Source organism: Megalops cyprinoides, chromosome 10 (assembly GCF_013368585.1).
Source record: "Megalops cyprinoides isolate fMegCyp1 chromosome 10, fMegCyp1.pri, whole genome shotgun sequence".
NCBI classification, from domain to species: Eukaryota; Metazoa; Chordata; class Actinopteri; order Elopiformes; family Megalopidae; genus Megalops; species Megalops cyprinoides.
Genome location: NC_050592.1, coordinates 9,628,282 through 9,648,464, shown reverse-complemented (window position 1 = coordinate 9,648,464; position 20,183 = coordinate 9,628,282). Strand labels below are relative to the sequence as shown.

The 20,183-nt window shown below is 42.2% G+C and overlaps 2 protein-coding genes across 3 annotated transcripts; one reads left to right on the top strand and one right to left on the bottom strand.

The window, feature by feature from the left end:
* Nucleotides 1-3,196: 3,196 nt before the first annotated feature.
* Nucleotides 3,197-8,439, bottom strand: tubb5 (tubulin, beta 5). The gene is made up of 4 exons (XM_036538210.1): nt 8,294-8,439; nt 5,039-5,147; nt 4,610-4,720; nt 3,197-4,316 (listed from the first exon to the last, which is right to left on the bottom strand). The coding sequence occupies exons 1-4, from the start codon at nt 8,348-8,350 to the stop codon at nt 3,259-3,261; spliced, it is 1,335 nt and encodes a 444-aa protein (XP_036394103.1). The 5' UTR covers nt 8,351-8,439; the 3' UTR covers nt 3,197-3,258.
* Nucleotides 8,440-10,667: 2,228 nt separating this feature from the next.
* On the top strand, nt 10,668-20,027 carry flot1b (flotillin 1b). 2 transcript variants are annotated; one of them, XM_036538221.1, is made up of 13 exons: nt 10,668-10,783; nt 12,821-12,875; nt 13,059-13,134; nt 13,347-13,437; nt 13,589-13,732; nt 13,888-14,007; nt 14,146-14,241; nt 14,663-14,815; nt 15,333-15,514; nt 15,638-15,683; nt 16,253-16,390; nt 16,822-16,986; nt 17,129-20,027. In XM_036538221.1, exons 2-13 carry the CDS (start codon nt 12,833-12,835, stop codon nt 17,156-17,158), a joined length of 1,284 nt encoding a protein of 427 aa, XP_036394114.1. In that variant the 5' UTR covers nt 10,668-10,783; nt 12,821-12,832; the 3' UTR covers nt 17,159-20,027. The 2 variants fall into 2 exon arrangements, with proteins under 2 accessions (XP_036394114.1, XP_036394115.1); XM_036538222.1 differs by having other exon boundaries at nt 12,814-12,875.
* Nucleotides 20,028-20,183: the final 156 nt, after the last annotated feature.

The following is a 20,183-nucleotide window of genomic DNA, read 5'->3' as shown; positions in this document are numbered from 1 at the left end:
TGTAGTTTCCTGAAAAAGTTACGTTAAAGTGATTCATGTGTCGATTGGTCAAAGCAAACGTCAATTATAGAAATTCCAATAGGCGATTGGATAGATTCTGTCAGTCTAAGAATTGAAGACTCTGATTGGGTATTGGTGAACACTGGGGTCTCTTTACAAACTTCCCCGCGAGGTTGGCGCTATTTGGTGCAGGCGGGGGGAGGGACCTGCCTGCACGGATGGTGGTGTTGACTGTTGAACCATTTCTAATTAGTTAGAGGTAAAATCCCGTAAACTGTTTAAGATTAGTGCTTATCTTTTGTCACCACGTCTGCGTGGGCATTGACCGCAGGCAAACAGAGCCAAAAGTGAAGGTTAATTAGTTAGCATTGGTGGTGTGAACGTCCGATTGTGATTCTGGTCAGAAGAAAAGCGGAGTGCAAAATAATAATGATCACAATACTGAGCAGAAACACTACGGTACCTACGGCCCTTTGGCGTTTAAGTTATTATAAAATGTATGGTATTGATGTGTCAGACTTTGTAACACGAAAAAATGCATTTGTGTCATAAAATGCCCGTGTGAATTGGTGTAACTATTACACAAATCATTCAAAGTGAGAGTGACTATGTATTAGGCTACTACGGTGACAGACAGCCATGTTTCTACGTTCCGCTTTCGCCTGTAAACGGATGAGATTGAGTTTCCAAAAATGAAATGAATTTACATGCAGGAACTCAGAAGTTACATTCACTGATCCCGAATGCTTGTCAATAGATTTCACTTAGAATTGTGCAAAATGCAAGCAGCGTTGAGTAGAGCCAAAAAAAAAAAACAATTTCAGCAATATTTGAATTGGTATATTGTAGACCTAGTCATCTCGGACAGGTTGTATGTTTTAGTGTATATTCATACGTTTAACCTGTTGTCTGAGACAATTTTTTGTATTTAACTTGTATAAGTTTCGACGCGCGGTTCATGTTCAGCAGTCTGTTCTGCGCAAGAACCTGGAACCTGGCGTGTTATGCTGTTTTCATCACAACTGTCACGACTGTACATAGACCTTTCAGTTCAGTCCTTTGTTAAATCACAGCATGCAATCTTTCAAGCCGGTTTTGTTTGTGCACCAACATATATTCCTATATTAAGCAGCGGTGTTGGATTTATACTCAATCCAGGTACTTGTTTCATCACTGATCAGTTGGACTTCGGCTGTTGTAGCTACTGTTGACTTGACAGGAGACTGGATATTGTCCTTGTTTAAAAAAACATGTGAAGTCTACCTAAAGCAGGTGTTTGTGTGTGCATTTATGTGGGTCTCAAAGTGCACAATTTATTAAAATAATTCTTAAGAATCACAAGAAGGCTGTAAAATAATTTAAATGTAGACACATCAATAGGATCATGTAAAGTGTTGGGGCTGTTTTGCTTCTGCTGAAATGGCTGTCCCTTTCTGTCTGCCTTTGCTCATAAACATGATCCAATATAGTGTAGAAACTTACTGTCAAAGAATGGATATTCACTAAATATTTACCATCCATTTTCAATAACATACTTTTCGTCAATCTGTAATAGTAACATCAATCAACCATTTATAGGCACTCCAACAGAAGAATATTATAAAATCACACAAGGAAATATTTGTTTTTATACAAAGGCATTTTATTTCCCCCCAGAGGCTCCTTGCTTTTCAATATGAAATAAAATTTTAAGAAATCATGACAGGGAACTTACAAAAACAAAATCACACAAAAATGTAAAAGGAAAACACAGGGTTAAAGTTTCAGAGCTTCACATACAAAAAAGAAACTGAAAAAGGGGAATAAAATGTCTGAATGTCCCTCCAATTTCAGTTATTGGCTCAACTGACGAGATGTAATGCATAAAATCTGAGTAATCATCTATGCGTGTAATTTTAGTTTATTTCTCTTTTTTTCTTGTCACCACAATATAAGTGCATATATTCCTGTAACAATTAAATGTATAAGTGCAGGAAACCATGCTGTCACTCCATCTATTATCTCATCAATCCTTTAACCAGGCACAGGGTGTGTACTCTTCCTCCCCGAGACGTTTTCTGGCGTCCGAGCGAGCTATGCTTAGGGAACACATAGCCCTAGCCTGGTAATTTCCCCAGTATATTTCAGCATGTCTCTGCCTGTCCAAAACTATATGCATTTATGAATTATTTGCCTTGCACTTTCCTGATTGTAGTATATGTCTGCTTTATGACTCTCCCTCTTTTAGTGCAGTATGTCTGAACTGTAGAGCACAGAACCAATGTGAAGACATCAGTGTTTGCCTGCATGGATACTGTGCACTTTCTCATTCATTAAGTTAGGAAAATATGTAACCAGAAATTCAATTGCTAGCAACTGAACTGAATCTGGAATTGGATGAAGCTCAGTCATGATATAAAAAAGTAAAAAAAAAAAAAAAACAACATCGAGAAGGTTAAAACACACAAACCAACAAAAAAAACAAAAAACAAATATGAAATGGATCAGACCACTCCTTTCCTTGGTTAGTAAGACTCTTCAGTCTCCTTCCCCTCTTCACACATTTTCCTCCTTTGACATTCACTCCCCCTACTTTATCACATGATCCTTCCATCCTTGGTTTTCTTTCCATTGTTTGTTTGTGGTATTCTGTGTCTTTGTGTTTTCACCCTTTATCCTCTCAATTCATACTGACCTGACTTAACCTTTCGAGCAATAGCCGTTTGTCATTTTGGTTGTGCAATGACATCACTGTGCTTATTGGTTGGTTGGCTCTGAGGCACTGATGCTATTGGTCGATTCTTTGCTGTTACCCACTCCTTTCTGTCTTTCATTTGGTGGGGATAAGGAATAAAGAGGAACAAAGACTTAGTACCACAAATGTGGATTTGGCATGTTTGGCATGTTGGAAGGTCAACACTGTTGGTCTTTTGTTTTTCTTCTTCTCCTCCATCTTACATTCATTCTCTTTTTCTCCTTCTCACTAGTGACATTACGCCATCATTTCTTTCTTCATTTTTGCTTCTTTTTTTCTGCCCTTCTGCATCATTTTCAGATCAGATTTTCAAATGATGGGCTAGGTAGGTGTCTTTCTTTTTTCTTAAATCTTCACAACTTCCTTTCATACCGCCTCTGGTTGCTTTTGTCTTTTAGCCTATTTCCTTTTGTCTTCTCATTTCATTTTTCTTCTTCATTTTTGCCATTTCTTACTTGGTTTTTGCTTTATTTTTTGCCCCCACCCCCCACCAAACCCCTTCTTGTTTGTTTTTTGTGGTTTTTTTAAGCATCCTCTTCAGCCTCCTCTTCAAACTCGCCCTCTTCTTCAGCAGTGGCATCCTGGTACTGCTGGTACTCGGACACCAGGTCGTTCATGTTGCTCTCGGCCTCGGTGAACTCCATCTCGTCCATGCCCTCTCCGGTGTACCAGTGCAGGAAAGCCTTGCGGCGGAACATGGCGGTGAACTGCTCGGAGATGCGCTTGAACAGCTCCTGGATGGCTGTGCTGTTGCCGATGAAGGTGACGGCCATTTTGAGACCCCTTGGTGGGATATCGCAAACGGCGGTTTTGACGTTGTTGGGGATCCACTCAACGAAGTAGCTGCTGTTCTTGTTCTGGACATTCAGCATCTGCTCATCGACCTCCTTCATGGACATTCTACCACGGAAGACAGCTGCCACTGTCAGGTAGCGCCCATGACGTGGGTCGCAGGCAGCCATCATGTTCTTGGCATCGAATACTTGCTGGGTTAGCTCAGGCACAGTGAGAGCACGGTACTGCTGGCTCCCTCTGCTGGTGAGGGGGGCAAAACCGGGCATGAAGAAGTGCAGACGGGGGAAGGGCACCATGTTGACTGCCAGTTTTCGGAGGTCAGCGTTGAGCTGGCCAGGGAAACGCAGGCAGGTGGTGACACCGCTCATGGTGGCGGACACCAGGTGGTTAAGGTCTCCGTAGGTGGGGGTGGTGAGCTTCAAGGTGCGGAAGCAGATATCGTATAAGGCCTCGTTATCAATGCAGTAGGTTTCGTCTGTGTTCTCTACAAGCTGGTGGACTGACAGGGTGGCATTGTAGGGCTCGACTACGGTGTCAGACACTTTGGGGGAGGGCACCACGCTGAAGGTGTTCATGATGCGGTCGGGGTACTCCTCCCGGATCTTGCTGATCAGCAGGGTGCCCATGCCGGAGCCTGTGCCCCCACCCAGGGAATGGGTGAGCTGGAAGCCCTGCAGACAGTCACAGCTCTCGGCCTCTTTGCGAACTACATCCAGGACGGAATCTACAAGCTCAGCGCCTTCAGTGTAGTGGCCCTTTGCCCAGTTATTTCCAGCGCCACTCTGACCTATGAGGTAAAGACAGAAGGAGGAGGCAATGGGGTAATTGAGATAAGGGAGAGAGGAGAGATACTGACCTCAGAATGCTTGACATGATTATGTTAGCAAAAACCATCATGTCTCCTAGCTTGAAACCAGACCTCTTAAAAACATTCCCGCTACCTGCACTCTTTTATTAGTTCTCACTTATATCTCTCATTCTGTCTGTTTGTTTTTCCACAGAATCCTCCATCATCCCACCCCCACCCCTTCAAACCAAATTTACTTTTTGCTTCCATTCATGCCTCCCTCCGTGACTCACCGAACACAAAGTTGTCTGGCCTGAAGATCTGTCCAAAGGGTCCGGACCTAACAGAGTCCATGGTACCGGGCTCCAGGTCCACTAGGATGGCTCTGGGCACATACTTGCCACCTCCATGAGAGATGGAGACAGAGAGAGACACACACACCAGCTCAATACTGCAGGGAAACATGGGCTACTTTATATCAGACATCCAAGACACAAGAGCAGTTGCAGAGTCCTTCTCATCGCAGGGAAACAGAAACCTACAGAGAAACAAGAGTACACCAATGTGCTCCTGTTAACCGAGGTTTTCTTTGGATGATTAAACCTGATTGGGTTAATATTACCTTACTTTACTTAACGCTGGTCAACAAAACCGTTTTGTTGCTTTCGATCAGCTTTGCATCTTACATTATTTTGACAAGAGTCAGCAAAAAAATGTGCTACCTGTGGCTTCGTTATAGTAGACACTGATTCTGTCTAGCTGCAGGTCGCTGTCCCCATGGTAGGTGCCAGTGGGGTCAATTCCGTGTTCATCGCTGATCACCTCCCAAAACTGAAAGAAAGTGAGGGAGACATCTCAAATGAGATGTATTTTCTGGATTGAGTACATGCAAACTACGGTTTCAAACAAAGCAACATACTGTGATATCCCTCAAAAGACGTCTTGTTTTGAGTAATAAGGAAACTGGGCCACTAGAGTAATATCCACTGCGTATCATTCCTCGTTATGCGTTGACATAGCTGAGCACTGTGCTATTCCAGAAGCGCATTTCATTGTGGGCTTGCACAGAGGAAGAGGAAAAAAATGTGCACAATGGAGTTACAGTTCTTCCCTGATGCAAATCCAAAAGTCAATTGCGTTTGTAGCGGGTCATATGACACTCAGCAAACTGTTTAACATTAAAAAGGAAAAAAGGGCTTATTTTAGAAATACCTATGTATTTGTGGCCTAGATTCTTTATGTGTGCTGAACACGTACATAAAGACACCCCCTTTGATTACTGTCTTGCTTTAAGATCTGGGTCTCTGTCTAGTTTATCTCAAGTGGTGTCTTTGTGTGTACGTCTGTGTGTCAGTATGTGTATATGTGTTATTTGTATCGAATGTGTCTGCAACAGTTTCTCCCCTAGTTTTGTGGACTAAATCCTGTGTGAAGGGGATTGTGGTAATATTGGATTAGCACTCTGTATTTAATCTGCAGAACAATTGAGTTATGTGAGGTTTATCGGGAAAGATTCTGATCAAACTGGAAAAAATACAAAGATGGATTAGAATAAATTTGGGAGGAAACACAAATGAATTAAAAGACCATGACAGAGGAATAAATAACTCTTAAAGGGGAATTACTCTCAACACAAAGAATATGTAAGAAAAGTCCTTTACAATACAATAATTATGACTGAAAATATGGAGAGAATTATTAGGACATAAGTGACCTGCACATGCTCTTATTCATGAGAATTTATTTCCTGCCTTTGAAATCTGAAATCTACCAACAGGCTTTGCAGCCATCTTATTAAACCTAAAGAGAAATCATTTTAGGTTACTGCATTTTACACAAATCATCACTGCATTTGGCATAACTGAAAAGAATGAGGCACAAATCAATTACCGTCATACCATGTAACTTTGGATTATGGTCATTTTAGCCTCTAACTTCATGACCCTAAACTACACCACAGCTACAAAAAAAGATTAATTGACAGGTGAAATTTAATTTAATTATTATAATTCAGTGAATTTACAGTTTGTTCTATTAGATCAAACATGCCCGTGCAAAGGTTTCCTGTATTTAAAGTTCTAAAAATCAGTGGAAATATAAAAGTAATGACTATCATCATTCTGTTGCTCTGGATACAAGGCTACATTGGGTATTTTGTTTATACTGTTTCATGAGTACCCTGTACTAAAACAGGTTTGAAGATGTATTACAAAGACAATACCTTTTTGTATTATGTATCTTATAAATATCAAAACCCATAAAACTGAAGTTGCATGAAACTTTTTTTCTCGGTTCCTGCCAATTACTCCCCCCTTCCCCCATCCGTTATTTCTACATTGTGTTAACCTTCTCCGTTTCTTTTCCCTCACCCCACACCCCTCCCCAACAGACCGCTGCCCCAATTGTACGAGTGTTTCTTCTGTGCGCCTCAGCGTGTCACCCAACCCCCACCCAGTTTTGTTGTAAGGCATCGACTGGACACTAGCTGACCCATTGCTTCTTATTAACCTCAAAGTCAATAAAAACGAACCCCGCATGTTCAGAATCCTGTCTTTTAAGCCGCGTGTGATTTCAGTTATTAAATTACATTACACACACTACACAGTTCTCCTATTTGCGTAAATGCATTTAATGCATATAACATACAACACATTATATTACTGTTTGACTCCACTGATACAAAAACACATCTGATGTACTAAAGTCACCTTAAACGTTGACAGTGCTCAAAGTTTGACAAATCTCGTTCATTTGTTGCATTGTCTTATTACAATTCGTTTTCTCCCAAAAAAAAGCAAAATTTGGGGTAAATCGATCTTAATATTCGTATTTTCATTTCATAACCTAAATAGAGATACTTGATAGAATAGGTAGAAAATAGAGGTACTACTTTAAGGGAGCATAGGGTTGTTCGTATCCAAATATATGGAAATGACAAGAATCACGAAAGTTATAATCATTATCTACGTGGCTGAAGCGATTTCACAACGTGCCATTTATTCGGCGGGGGGAATGGGGAGTCTTTCTTTGTCAATTACGCACGCCCCACCCTTCCCCTGCCCCATCGCCTCCCCCCTACCCCAACAGAACACTCTCTCAGCATTTCCATTGATAGGAATGAATCGATTTATTGATCCATTTTTTTTTTATTTTGCTCAGCTGTGCATAGACTTCAGTGGGGAAAAATGTCGAAACCCTAACCGGTATGTTTTCCAAATTAATAAATCGCGCATGACATCATTCCCCAGCGCTAGCCACCCGGCGGAGTGGACACTAGTGCACTGTGACAGTTGAGTCTGAGAAAGGAAGATTGAGACACGGGGGGCGAATGAGTACCGACACTTATTCTGCTACTGTCATCCCTTAACGCTGAATGTAAGAAGCAGAGAATGGGGTGAGGGTGACGCAGACACACGCCCAGTGCTGAAAATCACGTCTAGACAGAGGAACCTCTATACTCCATAATAAGTAAGTTAACGGTCCTTAATTCTTTACCCGGTTGTCACACGGTTCTGCACATATGCATACATAGCATACATTTAAATAGTGAAAATTACATTATTAGCCTTCAGTGGCACTGTTAAGAGAAAATTATTTAAATTTCTTTTATCATCACAACTACAGTGTCTTGTCCATTCTCCCGTGTCCAACATTTCCCTGATGGTTAAATAGGCTACTAATGGGTGTAGCTATGTAACTATTATATATAGCTTGCATATTTGAAATTAAGAATCATGTATTTTAATTGAATAAATCCAATTGCTATTTAGGTAGAATCTTTACAATATTTTTATTCCATTTATCAAGTTTTTTTAACGGGGTTTCCAGTTTTAATAAAGTTACATAACAGCAAAAGAAACATGTTAAAACAGTGACGGCAACTTTAACATAAAATAAGAATTGTTACTCTCTGTCCACGTGCATTACAATGAAATCCGTTGATTATAACCATTCTCAATAGTTTGCAATAATCTTACCTTGGCACCAATCTGGTTACCACACTGGCCAGCCTGAATGTGCACGATTTCCCTCATTCTGCCTGGATGTATCAAAGTATTTTCTAAGAAAAATAATACTGGATAAATGGGAGTCCGTATGTACTACTGCCCCACAAAAGGATGCCTAGAATAAAAGCAGCTGACGGGCGCTTAGGCGGGACAAAGGCTTTATAAGTCTGGACTGTGTCCAGAACGAGGCTGTGAATGATGATTGGTTGCTGCAGATAGAGCACCAGGGAACCGTGTTGTTGATTGGTGCGAGGGCCGCAGTGAAGGGGTTTCTCAGAGGACAGGGGAAGGACCGGACGTGAACAGGGAGTGCCGTGCGCTGATGGACAATGGAACTTGTAGTTTATTTCTGAGGAAGTCCGGTGGTGTGGTATTTGCACCACTCCTTCTTTTCCCCCACTTATGCACACCCCGACATGTATTTTATCACTTACTCACAGCCACGGCGTATTAGAAATATACATGACAATATAAACTCAAAAGCAATGTCAAAAGGTAGTTCATTCATTGTGCACACTTTGCTGTCAACGTGATCAATTTATTCGGGGAGGTGGTTATACTGACTTTCTGATGATGATGAGTCAGCGAGACTGAACCAGAAAAGCGACTGGAAATGTATAGGCTAGCCATTTTTTCCATTCAGAAAGGAAATTCAGGGATTGTCGACGGGACGTTCTCTGCCCTAATTAACACAGAATCATGATTATGGTTCACCTACGTTCTGGACACAACTCACCGCTATACATTTAGACTACTTTGGTAGCAAACGATATTTGCATCAGGCAATTAAGTTTGCCCTATTCTTTTTTTTTTCTCTAAAAACAACATGAGCTAATTCATTCATTGCATTTTGCATTTTTGTTTGATTAAAACGATGTACATAGTTGTGGCGTGGTGTGTGTATTGGCTATATTGTTGCATACAGCTCAGATAATATTTGTGATAATGACGAAGGCGTGTTCTTTGGCTATCTTACTAATTATTTCCAATTATAAAGACCACCATCTATGAAATGTTTAACTACTGAAACTAACAGGCATATTTTCTTCTAGCCTACAGAACAATCGCTTCTCGGCAAATCAGTATATTGATACAAAAAAAGGTAAACACATAGGGAGAAATGAGATTAAATAGCCTACATTTTAAAAAGGCGAATAAGTAGGCTACATTCTTCGAAAAGCTCTAGGAGATGGATAGTATGCATCTAAATTATGCCAGATCTGATGAAGAAACCCTAACCCATCGGTTGCCAGGGCAACGCAATAATAGCGGAAGAGAGTGGAATATAATTCGCAATATTTTGATTTCACCCATTATAAATATTTTTATGTAGAAAAACACGTGAACAAGATGTGTTTTCATTATGCTGTCTATATCTAAATAGTCTGTGGAAACCCATTCATTTTAAGACATGGCTCAAAAACCAGGAACGGCACTGTTGATGGATGATCAAACGTGTACCTGGTCATTATTATTCTGATGATAACGTTAGTTAATAGGAGAAGACAAGCAGGGACTCATTAGGGCAATCGTAAACTACAATTGTATTAACTCTCCACGATGTAAAATATGTAATTTGGCTACGTATAGCCAAGCTCGTACTCATTAGCCTATATTCTTTTGGTTTCAGTATAGGTCTCCATCACCGATCTTGAAACGTCTCTGGGGCATACGGAATGACTTAGTAGGCTAATGTTTCGGCTATAATTAGGCTACTATGCTTTCGATAATAGGTAGGCTACTATAAAGTGAATTCAAAATAAGAGTAATACTATAGGCTGAGACAGAAAGATTGCTGTGGTATACAGTTTGCCGGCTGGTTTATAGGCATTAGCTAATTTTAAACTGACATACTTGACCGTTCATAGTCATAGTTCGTAAGTTATTGAAATAGTTCTCCACTCGGACACCCACCCACACTTATGCGCACGTTTTCAGAAGTGTTGAGTGTTGAGCTAACATACCCATCAAACATATGTTTAACCAGTTGCTGCTCACAATCCTTCTAGCTATCGCCAATTGGCAAACACGATAAATTGCTAGAATGACTGTCATACCAACAGATGTTTTGATGTAATTACAAATGTTGTGAGGCATTTAGGCTATTCTATTGGTTTTACTTATATCACCATTAAATACTTATTTGTTGGCATCAGTGCAGCTAACTTTAAAAACTGAAATAGGTTACATTTTGGAGAAAGGTGAGGTTACTCATCGCCAGGGTACTTGGACCAAAAATAAAGCGAATGACATTTTCTTACCACCAGAGGGCGACAGAAATACTGAAGTGGGCGTGGACAGAGGAAGATCATGAGTGATTGACTCTCGTTTGGTTGCTACTGGTTTATGAAGTATAAGAGGAGAACACCATCGAGCTACGCTGTGAAGTAATAGCTAACTAGCTCGCTATTTAGAGCGAAAACATCAAAATTTGACATTCACGCATTCAGGGAAGGATTGGTAAGTTGGTCTTTGGTCGGTAGAGATTCTATAAACGAGTATTATCGTTTTTTTTCGTGGACCATAAAGCTGTGATTTCCCACAACACTTAGCCAGCCAGCTAGCTAGCTAGCTAACGTTAGTAGAAAGTTAAAAGAGACACCGCGTCTTGGAGCGTCATGCTAACAGTCATATTGCTGTGACTGTTAACTTGATACGTAGCGAGCCATCCAACTGTCTTGCAGTATGCGTGATTAGTGTCGCTAAGTAATGTAATTTTATTTGGCTAGTTAGGTGGATAACTAGGCTGTTAGTTACCGTACGTAGGGCTGATCGTGCTGGTTAGTGTACGACACTACTTAACGTTCACTTTTGTAGCTAATCTGCTAGCGAGCGAACTACAACCGTAGAGTTGTCAAATGTACAATTTTTTCCCTGTCCTGTACCACTGTTAAGTTGTTCAAAAGTGTAGCTGATGGTTGGCTGGCTATTTTGTGGCTATGTTGATTTGTGCATAGTGTGCATAGTTCATTTATGCTATGTGATTGTGAAATATGGGATTAAGTTAGGGGAAGTACTCGTTGTCGTAGTTCTGTGAGCGTTAACCGCGCTGCAGCCTCCGTTTCTTGACACTGAAACAGGCCAAAAGTGTAGCAAGTTAGGCAGTGTACTATAAACAGGAAGAAGCCCTTACATGTGGGAGGGAGGAATTTATCCGAATGGGTGTGCATTTTACCGATTGCAGGGTCCCATGACATGTTGGCGCACGACGGGAATTGCACAACTGTTAACTTGCTGGACAGCTGACAATATACGCAGAGATGTCAGATGTCGCAGGGTCATCCGGTCTGATAAGAGAGAGTTGTATCTCCTAAGAACGAGGTTTGGGGACTGCGAGTCAGATTTGTCCAGCAAATAGAAACATCTAATCCTAGGTGGTATGCACCGCCAAATGGGATGTTGTGCCAGACCAGAAGAGTTTTAACTTCTCATGTGCTTGTCACCCCAGAGGAAATCCACGGAGCGGACTTGAATTAGAGAATTAAGAGCTTTATGTAGATAAAGTAACAGGATAGTTACTTTGGTAAGTAGTTATCAGCCATTGAACAAGTAAATTCAGAAAACAGTAGATTGAAATAGCTCCATAGATGGTATCAATATGAATAGATTTTCAATGTCTGATTAGAATATCTTCTGAAAGTTTGCAAAGAGCAGCCGCTGTGCATTGAATGCCATGTATTGGTTTCATGCATTATGATTCTTAATATCATGTGTTTTCTGAGTAATGATAATCAGTCTATAAGCAGTTTTTTTCTCAATAAATTATCTAATGTTATTACTGAAAAAAATATCATTGTTTCTAAAGTATATAAATTGTCCGTGTCAGCCTCACAGATATTTGTGCTCTGCACTATCCTTTCTCCTCATGAGCGGATTCTCTTGCATGCTGAGAGGTAGTTCTGCTAATTAGCTTTAAGCAGGAGTTTCACATCGGCCTCGGAGTTGACAGCTTTCTCCAGTGCAGGCTTTTATTGAATGCCTTAAAAGCCTTCTCTGTTTTCACATTTTTCCACTTGACCCCAGTGTCCCTTTCAGTAGAAGTAGTTATTGCTACATGTGGAGAATGGCAAAATGCTCTCTCACTGACTATAGTGGATTTTTTTTTTCATGCAGTTATTCATGTGCAAAGTATCTTACCAGGAGTCATAATGACACCCATAGAGTGATCAGGCCAGGCTTGATACAGCTATAGATATAGAATAAAGGAAAAATGACACGTGGCTGAAGTTGAGATGAATGGCCAGTTCTTAAATTTCTTTTGTTGAAAAGTTGAGCTTGTTCTGAAAATGGAAGCCCGATCTTCTACAGAGTTCATTCATTATATCTGAATATTTTTAGAAATATCTGGTACTGATGTGAATGCACAGCTGATGCACTGAGGTTCCATCACTTTTTAAAATGGTAGTGTTAAAATTAAAATTTTAAACAAACTGTAATCCATCCATTTGTATTATGGTAAATAATACTTACATTTGTGTGTGTTCTTGCAGTTCCTAGACCAACCTCAACATGTTCTACACTTGTGGACCCAATGAGGCGATGGTGGTGTCTGGTAAGACATGCATTATGGTACATTATTGCTATCATTATTCTCAATTACTCTTCTAACAGTATCCTGTTACTGCTTGAATGTTTCATAATGGCGGATACGCAGCTCCTGGCAGCGATGGCGAGTCTCCACTATTTAGCATGCTAAGTGGCACTGAAACATCCTCCATGACTTTGTCTCTGTCAGGGTTCTGCCGCTCCCCTCCCATGATGATTGCCGGAGGCAGAGTGTTTGTTATTCCCTGCGTCCAGCAGATCCAGAGGTATTTATCACGTCCTTCTATCAGTCCATCCTTTCCTTTATCCCCCCGTCCGGTTCCCTGTCCATCTTCATCCTATGCGGTGTCCTGCCTGTTATTGTGTACTGTATGGACCCATGTCTCTCTTTGCAGTTGATTAGCGTATGCATGCACTGAATTACAACCCTACACCTCTCCCACTCTCTCTCTCTCTCTCTTTCTCTCTACCTCTTCAGGATCAGTCTGAACACTCTTACGCTGAATGTGAAGAGTGACAAAGTGTACACGCGACACGGAGTGCCCATTTCTGTCACTGGCATTGCTCAGGTGTGCACCGCTGTCCTTCCGCAGCTCCTCATGTTGTCCTCACTCTGACCCTGTGTGTATACACCGTAGGCCCCACCCTGTGCATCCGTGCAGTGTTTTAGCCCGGTCCTTCTCTGCCGGCGTAAACTGTAACGTTAGCGTGCTCCACCAGGTGAAGATCCAAGGCCAGAACAAGGAGATGCTGGCTGCGGCGTGTCAGATGTTCATGGGGAAGTCTGAGACTGCGATCGCCCAGATCGCCCTGGAGACGCTGGAGGGACACCAGAGGGCCATCATCGCTCACCTTACTGTGGAGGTGCGAAAACCCTAAGACGCTGTGTTGCAAGATCACGGTGCAGAGTGTTCAACACCTGCATGGCTGACACAAAACTAATCATTAGCTGTGTTCTTAAAATACTCAAGAGAAAATACCAACTTATCACAAGCCTTATTAAATTTGTCTGTCTGCAGGAAATATATCAGGACCGTAAGAAGTTCTCTGAGCAGGTGTTCAAGGTGGCCTCATCTGACCTGGTCAACATGGGAATTAGTGTGGTCAGCTACACCCTCAAAGATGTTCATGATGACCAGGTATGCTCTTTCTCTCTCTCGGTCCCTTGGTAGAGTTAATGTTTCCAGGGCATGACTGCTCCATGCCGACAATTAGCTACTGCTTTGGAACAGCGTTCAGCGCTCCCTGTGTGCTTTAGCTCTCGCTCTCTCTCTTAGGACTACCTCCACTCTCTGGGGAAGGCCCGTACCGCCCAAGTGCAGAGAGATGCGAGAATCGGAGAGGCGCAGTACAAAAGAGATGCAGTCATTAGGGTGAGTGTTTCCCTCTCTCTCTCTCTCTCTCTTCCTCTCTCTTTGTAGGAGAAACCAGCATGCTTGGTTGAGTAGAATGTGGTTCTGGAACGTGGTCTGTGAAACTTGCAACTTATTTGACTTTGCTTTACGCATTTTCTTTTGGGGTTTAGGAGTTTGGGTTTTCTGCGTAGTTCTTTGGTAATACTTTAAATAGCTTTCCTTAGATTACTCCTTTTAGGAAGGGTTTCTGCTCAACAGTGCTGGCTGTTGTGTCTCGACTCCAGGTGTCCTCTCTGAGGGGGCTCTCCTTAACTCTTTCCCCCTTCTTCCCCTCAGTTGTGGCCTCTTCTCTCAGTGCCTGGTGGTGCCAGCAACAGTGCGTGTGCATACACACGCACACACCTCACCTGTCACCTGTCTGCTTTCCCTCCCTCTGCAGGAGGCCCAGGCTATGCAGGAGAAGGTCTCTGCGCAGTATGTGAATGAGATCGAAATGGCCAAAGCTCAGAGGGACTACGAGCTGAAGAAATCCTCGTACGACATGGAGGTCAACACCAAGAAGGCAGAGTCTGAGATGGCTTACCAGCTGCAGGTACTGCGGAACGGCAGCACTGTTGCGCGTACATACAGTACTGACAGCCATGTCACTCAACACTCCAGCCAGAGACTGCACAGTGATTATCTTGCAGTGTCAATGTCTCTGTCAGTGTATATGTACTGTGTGCGTATGTACGTATATATTTTATTTAATCTCTTTGTGTCAGTACCCATGCACTTTCCTGACCATTTGAAAATGTGTTAAACAACAATGCCATGAGTGAGGTTTTTTGCACGTGCCTGAAATAATATCCTATTTTCCGTTTTTCGGAACTTTCTTCTCTTTTGTCTGTTTCATCCTCATATCTTTCTGTCAGTGTATTAAACATAACTTTTCCTTTTGTTTAATTTACCCGTAATAGTGCTCTGATAAGAGCTGGGAGATACATTTAACCCTCATTCTCAGTATGCATGTACTGTATTACCTCCCTGTGTCACTGTACTGTATTAGCCCTCTCTCAGTGTCAGTGTGTGCGTATGGTGTAGTAACCCTCTCTCCCTCTGTCCTCCAGGTGGCGAAGACCAAACAGCGCATTGAGGAGGAGAAGATGCAGGTGCAGGTGGTGGAGCGCACCCAGCAGATCATGCTGCAGGAGCAGGAGATCACCAGGAGGGAGAGGGAGCTGGAGGCCAAGGTGAAGAAGCCGGCCGAGGCCGAGAGGTACCGCCTGGAGAGGCTGGCTGAGGCAGAACGGTGAGTCCACCCGCGGTCACCCCACCCGATACCACACGCTGGTAGTCAGCCACTGAACCGCACACGTCTTCAGCACGAGTGCACACAGCCAGGCCTAACTGTGTTTCCCCCCCTTCTCTGCAGCCTCCAGCTCATCATGCAAGCCGAGGCTGAAGCCGAATCTATTAGAGTGAGTCCCCTGGTGTTACTGTCCTCTCCTTTCCTTTCTTGCACTTTCCTCCCTTCCATTTCCTCTCTGATGTCATCTCCAGCACACTCGCTCGCCTTGTCTGGTTCCCCTGATGCCTGCAGGTAACTGCATGCCTCCCTTTCATGCCTCCAGCAAGAGCTGCCAGCCCCTATCTGTCTCTCTCTCTGTGTCTGTGTGGGTGCTCTATTAATTCTCTCTCTTTCTCTCTAGTGTCAGAACGTGTACCCTGTTAACCCTCCTGCTTTCACTTTCTGTGTGCTTGTGCGTAAAGGCTCCCGTACTCCTATTACCTCCTCTCTCTCTAGCGTCAGCACCTGTCTGCTATTGACCCTTAATATTTTTCTCTGTAGTGTTAGTGCGCATGATGTATCGACTCCTTCTGTGTCTTCTGTCTTTGATACCAGTGTTTATGTGTCACTGTAACACTCCTTGCTCTGTTTGTAGTGTTGGTGTATGGATGTACACTGACCCACTTAGCATCAGTGGAATAACCCTTTTGCTTTGCTTTTATATATTCACTGTGTAACTTCGCTCAATCTGCCTCTCAGATGAAAGGCGAGGCTGAAGCCTTTGCGCTAGAAGCTAAGGGCAAGGCTGAGGCTGAGCAGATGGCCAAGAAGGCGGATGCCTTCAAGCAGTACAAGGAGGGCGCCATGGTGGACATGCTGCTGGAGAAACTGCCTCTGGTGAGACATTCTTTCACAGTGTTAGCTAGCAACAGTGGCAGGGTAGCAGGTGAATCTGCAGACTGGGAACAGGGAACCTGAGTTAGACTGCGTGTGTGTGTGTAGTCAAAATAAAAATGTGGGTTTGGAAATGAATGTGGTTCTGAGAGGGCAAGGGAAATGTGAAAGTAGTAAGCAAAAGAAGAAGAAATAGGAATGGAAATTTGGGGAAAAAAGTGAACCTCCAGGTTAGATCTGTCAGATTATCATGTGGAATAGCAGAGGAAATTGTGCTGTACCCGGGTAAAAAGGAAGTAAAAAAAGAATCATGATACTTGCATGGTTTTTCTGTGGGATGGTCTGAAGGCATGGGATAGGCAGAAGAGGAGGATTTGCCGGAGGGGCAGTTTTGAATGTTGTCTTAGCCTGCTGTTATTCCTCCGCTCCTCTAGATGGCAGAAGAGATCAGCAAGCCGCTCTCAGAGGCTCAGAAGGTGACCATGGTGTCCAGTGGTGGTTCTGACATAGGACCAGCCAAGCTGACCGGAGAGGTGCTGGACATCATGACCAGGCTGCCACAGACTGTGGAGAAACTGACCGGCGTCAACATTTCACAGGTAGGGTTCCGTCTTTAGCGTTTCCGTCTGTGCCACAGAGTTTGCATGCGTTTCTGGTGCTCAGCAATATAGTTGAACTGTCTCTCATACTTGCATATTCACATTCCATGTATTTATGGTTGTTTCTCTCTCTTCGTTATAGGTTGCTGGAAAGCCAGCCCGCATGGGCTGAACAGGAGAGAAATCAACATAATCAGTTTGATTATCTACACCCCTTCTCTGCAACCACTTCCTTATTGTACCATTGTGATGTCATAACAGCCAACTTTCCTGTCTCTGTTAGTCTCCCACCTCACCTCCTGTCAGCCTATGGCTTTTCAGTGATGACTCAGTGTCAAGTTAAAAATGTCCATTGAGACATACAGTTGTGAATTCTAAGGTCAATTATATGTCAGTTATACTGCCAAGCCATTTCCAGAGTCATTCACTGTGTATGGTAAGTGCACTTTACCCCGTAATGATAAAATTACTGTATCGGAATGGTGGAGATGAAAGCTCATTTCAGTAGGGTGTTTTTTTTTTTTTTTTCAATCAAAATGTAAGGGGTTGAAGAAGGATAAGATTTATTTCTCGTAATTTGTGCCAATTCCTGTAAATTCTGAGCTACATGAACTTTTCTAAGTCAAGTCTCCTGAAACTGTGAGTAACGTCTTACTCCCCCTTCTCTGGTAAAATGATTGGCAGCACAACCTGACGTTTTGAGGATGTTATATTTGGAGTAGAAGTATCTGATAAAAAATGTTAAAAGTACAGGAGTACAGCACAACCATTCCATAAAACAAGTAGTCATACAGCTTGCTGACCATATAACTGACCAGGTTGCTAGTTTAGGTTTTGACCAAAAGAAAATGCACATTTTACTATACTGGTAACTGTTGCTATGCATTATTTTCCACTTGGCTGCATGTTGCCTGTGACCACGGGTGCTTGAAAGTGACAGGAAGCCGGCGAATTAGTGGACTGGAAAATGTCTCAGGTGTGGAAACATCTAAAACAAGTGCCTTTTAGGGTTTTGTTTTTTTTAATATGAAACTTTCCTTGAAGCGGGTGCCATTTTTGTTTCTGCATTTTTCAATCCAACATTTTGGCACTGACCTTACCAACAAAACTGTCTGTAGTGTATCACTTTTGTGAGGTGGGGTGGTTTTCGATGAGAAAACCCTGTTGCAAGTCATCACGGTGATAGTGTATCATCCCAGTGCTACTCTGCACATCTCCCTGTCTGTTTGTCCGTTTCCATAACTCCATTACCTGCACGTCAGACTCAGACTTAAACGTTACCACAAACACTGTGTCCTTAAAACCGAAGGGCAAACCGTATGCAAGGCCACTGCAGACCTGCATTTCTACAGCCAGTCTTACCCTGTGCCCAACAGGCACTTATGACCAAACCCACAACCCTAGTTCTCAGCTTTTTTTTTTTAGATTTTTTTACTTTGGTTTTTGTTTATTGGTTTGATTTGGGAGTAAAACTGGATGAACAGTCTGGATGAAGAAGTTTTGCTCATTATTTTAAGCGTTACCTTGACCAGGGATGCATGGTATTCTGAGAGATTCCTTATTTTGTGAAGTGACAACGGGACCCTTGCCAAAAATTAACAATGAAGGATAACAGTACCTGCCCATAATTCATCTGTTCACAAATGCTCCTGCAAAATGATTCATACTGGCATTGCCTTATGGTTGTTGATATTGGTATTTGTTTCTTCTGTTTTACTGATGATTATCATATCTCTCTTATGCATGAGATTTTCTATTTAACTTTTCTTTTAACAGTATATTTGGTGCATTTTTAGTACATTGTTTTTGTGAGAACTGAACAAATTTTAGACTCTTTTGGTTTGTAAATTGAGAATTGTTGCAAATCCAGAATTTTAGTCATCAACTGATCCTGGACTGGGAAGTGCCTAATGATGGAGTTACGAGCTGAAGTATACTCACAGATTTTTACATTTTCTTTGTGTAGTATGTTAGTTTGCAGTTGATTAGTTATATGTCTATGGGCTTTTAGTTTATCTATGCTGTTCGTAACAAATGTCAGGCTAGACTGCCGAAAAGCATGTAAATGCTTTACAAAGTGGTGCAAGTTAAAAAGGGAGGAAGTGGTTGGTGGGAAGGTACAGAGAAGGAAGAGTGGGGCATTATATTGACTTGAAAAGGATGGGCGGGTGTTTTATGAGTGTGGTATATTGCCATGGTCTGTCTTTGAAGCACTGCTGTAGAAAAGTAGGTCAGTCTGGCACCTTGTTCACATTGAAACGTGTTCGGTAGAGAGAAACGATCTCGCGTGGTGTGAATGAAACCTGCAGCACATTTTCATGTTTGCGTTTCTCGTTAACGGTAAGAAGGAACACAGGATCTGAGCTGGGAATTGTACACTGAGGTATTGGGCTGTCGTGAAGTTTGTTCCGCCAAAAGTTTGTTTGTAGTCCGGGATGCGGTTGCTTTGCCTCTACATGGGATGGCAGCAGTGCACTTAGTTACTGCCTCTAGAACTGCGTGCCTCAGAGATGTTATATGCATACGCAAGAGTTTTCTTGTCATTGAGAAGTGCCTTCATTCGGTAGTCTCCTACTCCTACGTATCTTCCTATATTCAGTCCCCAAATATGCCAAAACGTTCCAGTCCAGTAGTACTAGTGGCTATAATGGTGAGTGCATATGCAATTAACTGTCTTTTGTGTATTGCAGCCTTGCATACGTTTTCTAAAAAAACTTTGACATCTTTTCTAACCCTGACCAAACTTCTTGATGGAGATCCAGAAGTTGTGAATATTTATAGTCCAAGCCATATATATGGATGATAAATTCTGGCCTTAGTGTGTAACATTAGACTACACTGCTGATTTCACTAGGGGTGGTAATGTGTGCCAGAATCGAAGTTAACAGCATCTTGGCTTGTTGTATTTCTTATGTTTTAACTGTAGTTTGTGATGAGTTAGCTGTTCATATTACCTTGAGTGGCATATTATGGTGTTTCACTCAGTTTAGGAAAATGCCAACTTGTCCTATATGTAGTTTCGGGATGGCAGATTTTATTAATATGGCAAATGTTTTGTTGAAAATGTAACTGTACTTTTAAACAATACACAATCACTTTGATTTGTCACGTACTTGTCTCCTAGTGTTTTTAATGTGTATGTTTGTGTGTGTGTGTGTGTGTGAGAATGCTAATGCAATCATTCATTAACACAGTTC

Coding starts and splice junctions, on each gene's coding strand:
- tubb5 (XM_036538210.1), bottom strand. CDS start 8,350: ATGAGGGAAATCGTGCACATTCAGGCTGGCCAGTGTGGTAACCAGATT. Junction 4,721..5,038: donor CTACTATAACGAAGCCACAG/GTAGCACATTTT, acceptor TCTCTCATGGAG/GTGGCAAGTATGTGCCCAGA. Junction 4,317..4,609: donor GCCAGACAACTTTGTGTTCG/GTGAGTCACGGA, acceptor TTTACCTCATAG/GTCAGAGTGGCGCTGGAAAT.
- flot1b (XM_036538221.1), top strand. CDS start 12,833: ATGTTCTACACTTGTGGACCCAATGAGGCGATGGTGGTGTCTG. Junction 13,733..13,887: donor TCGCTCACCTTACTGTGGAG/GTGCGAAAACCC, acceptor GTCTGTCTGCAG/GAAATATATCAGGACCGTAA. Junction 15,515..15,637: donor AGGCTGGCTGAGGCAGAACG/GTGAGTCCACCC, acceptor CCTTCTCTGCAG/CCTCCAGCTCATCATGCAAG.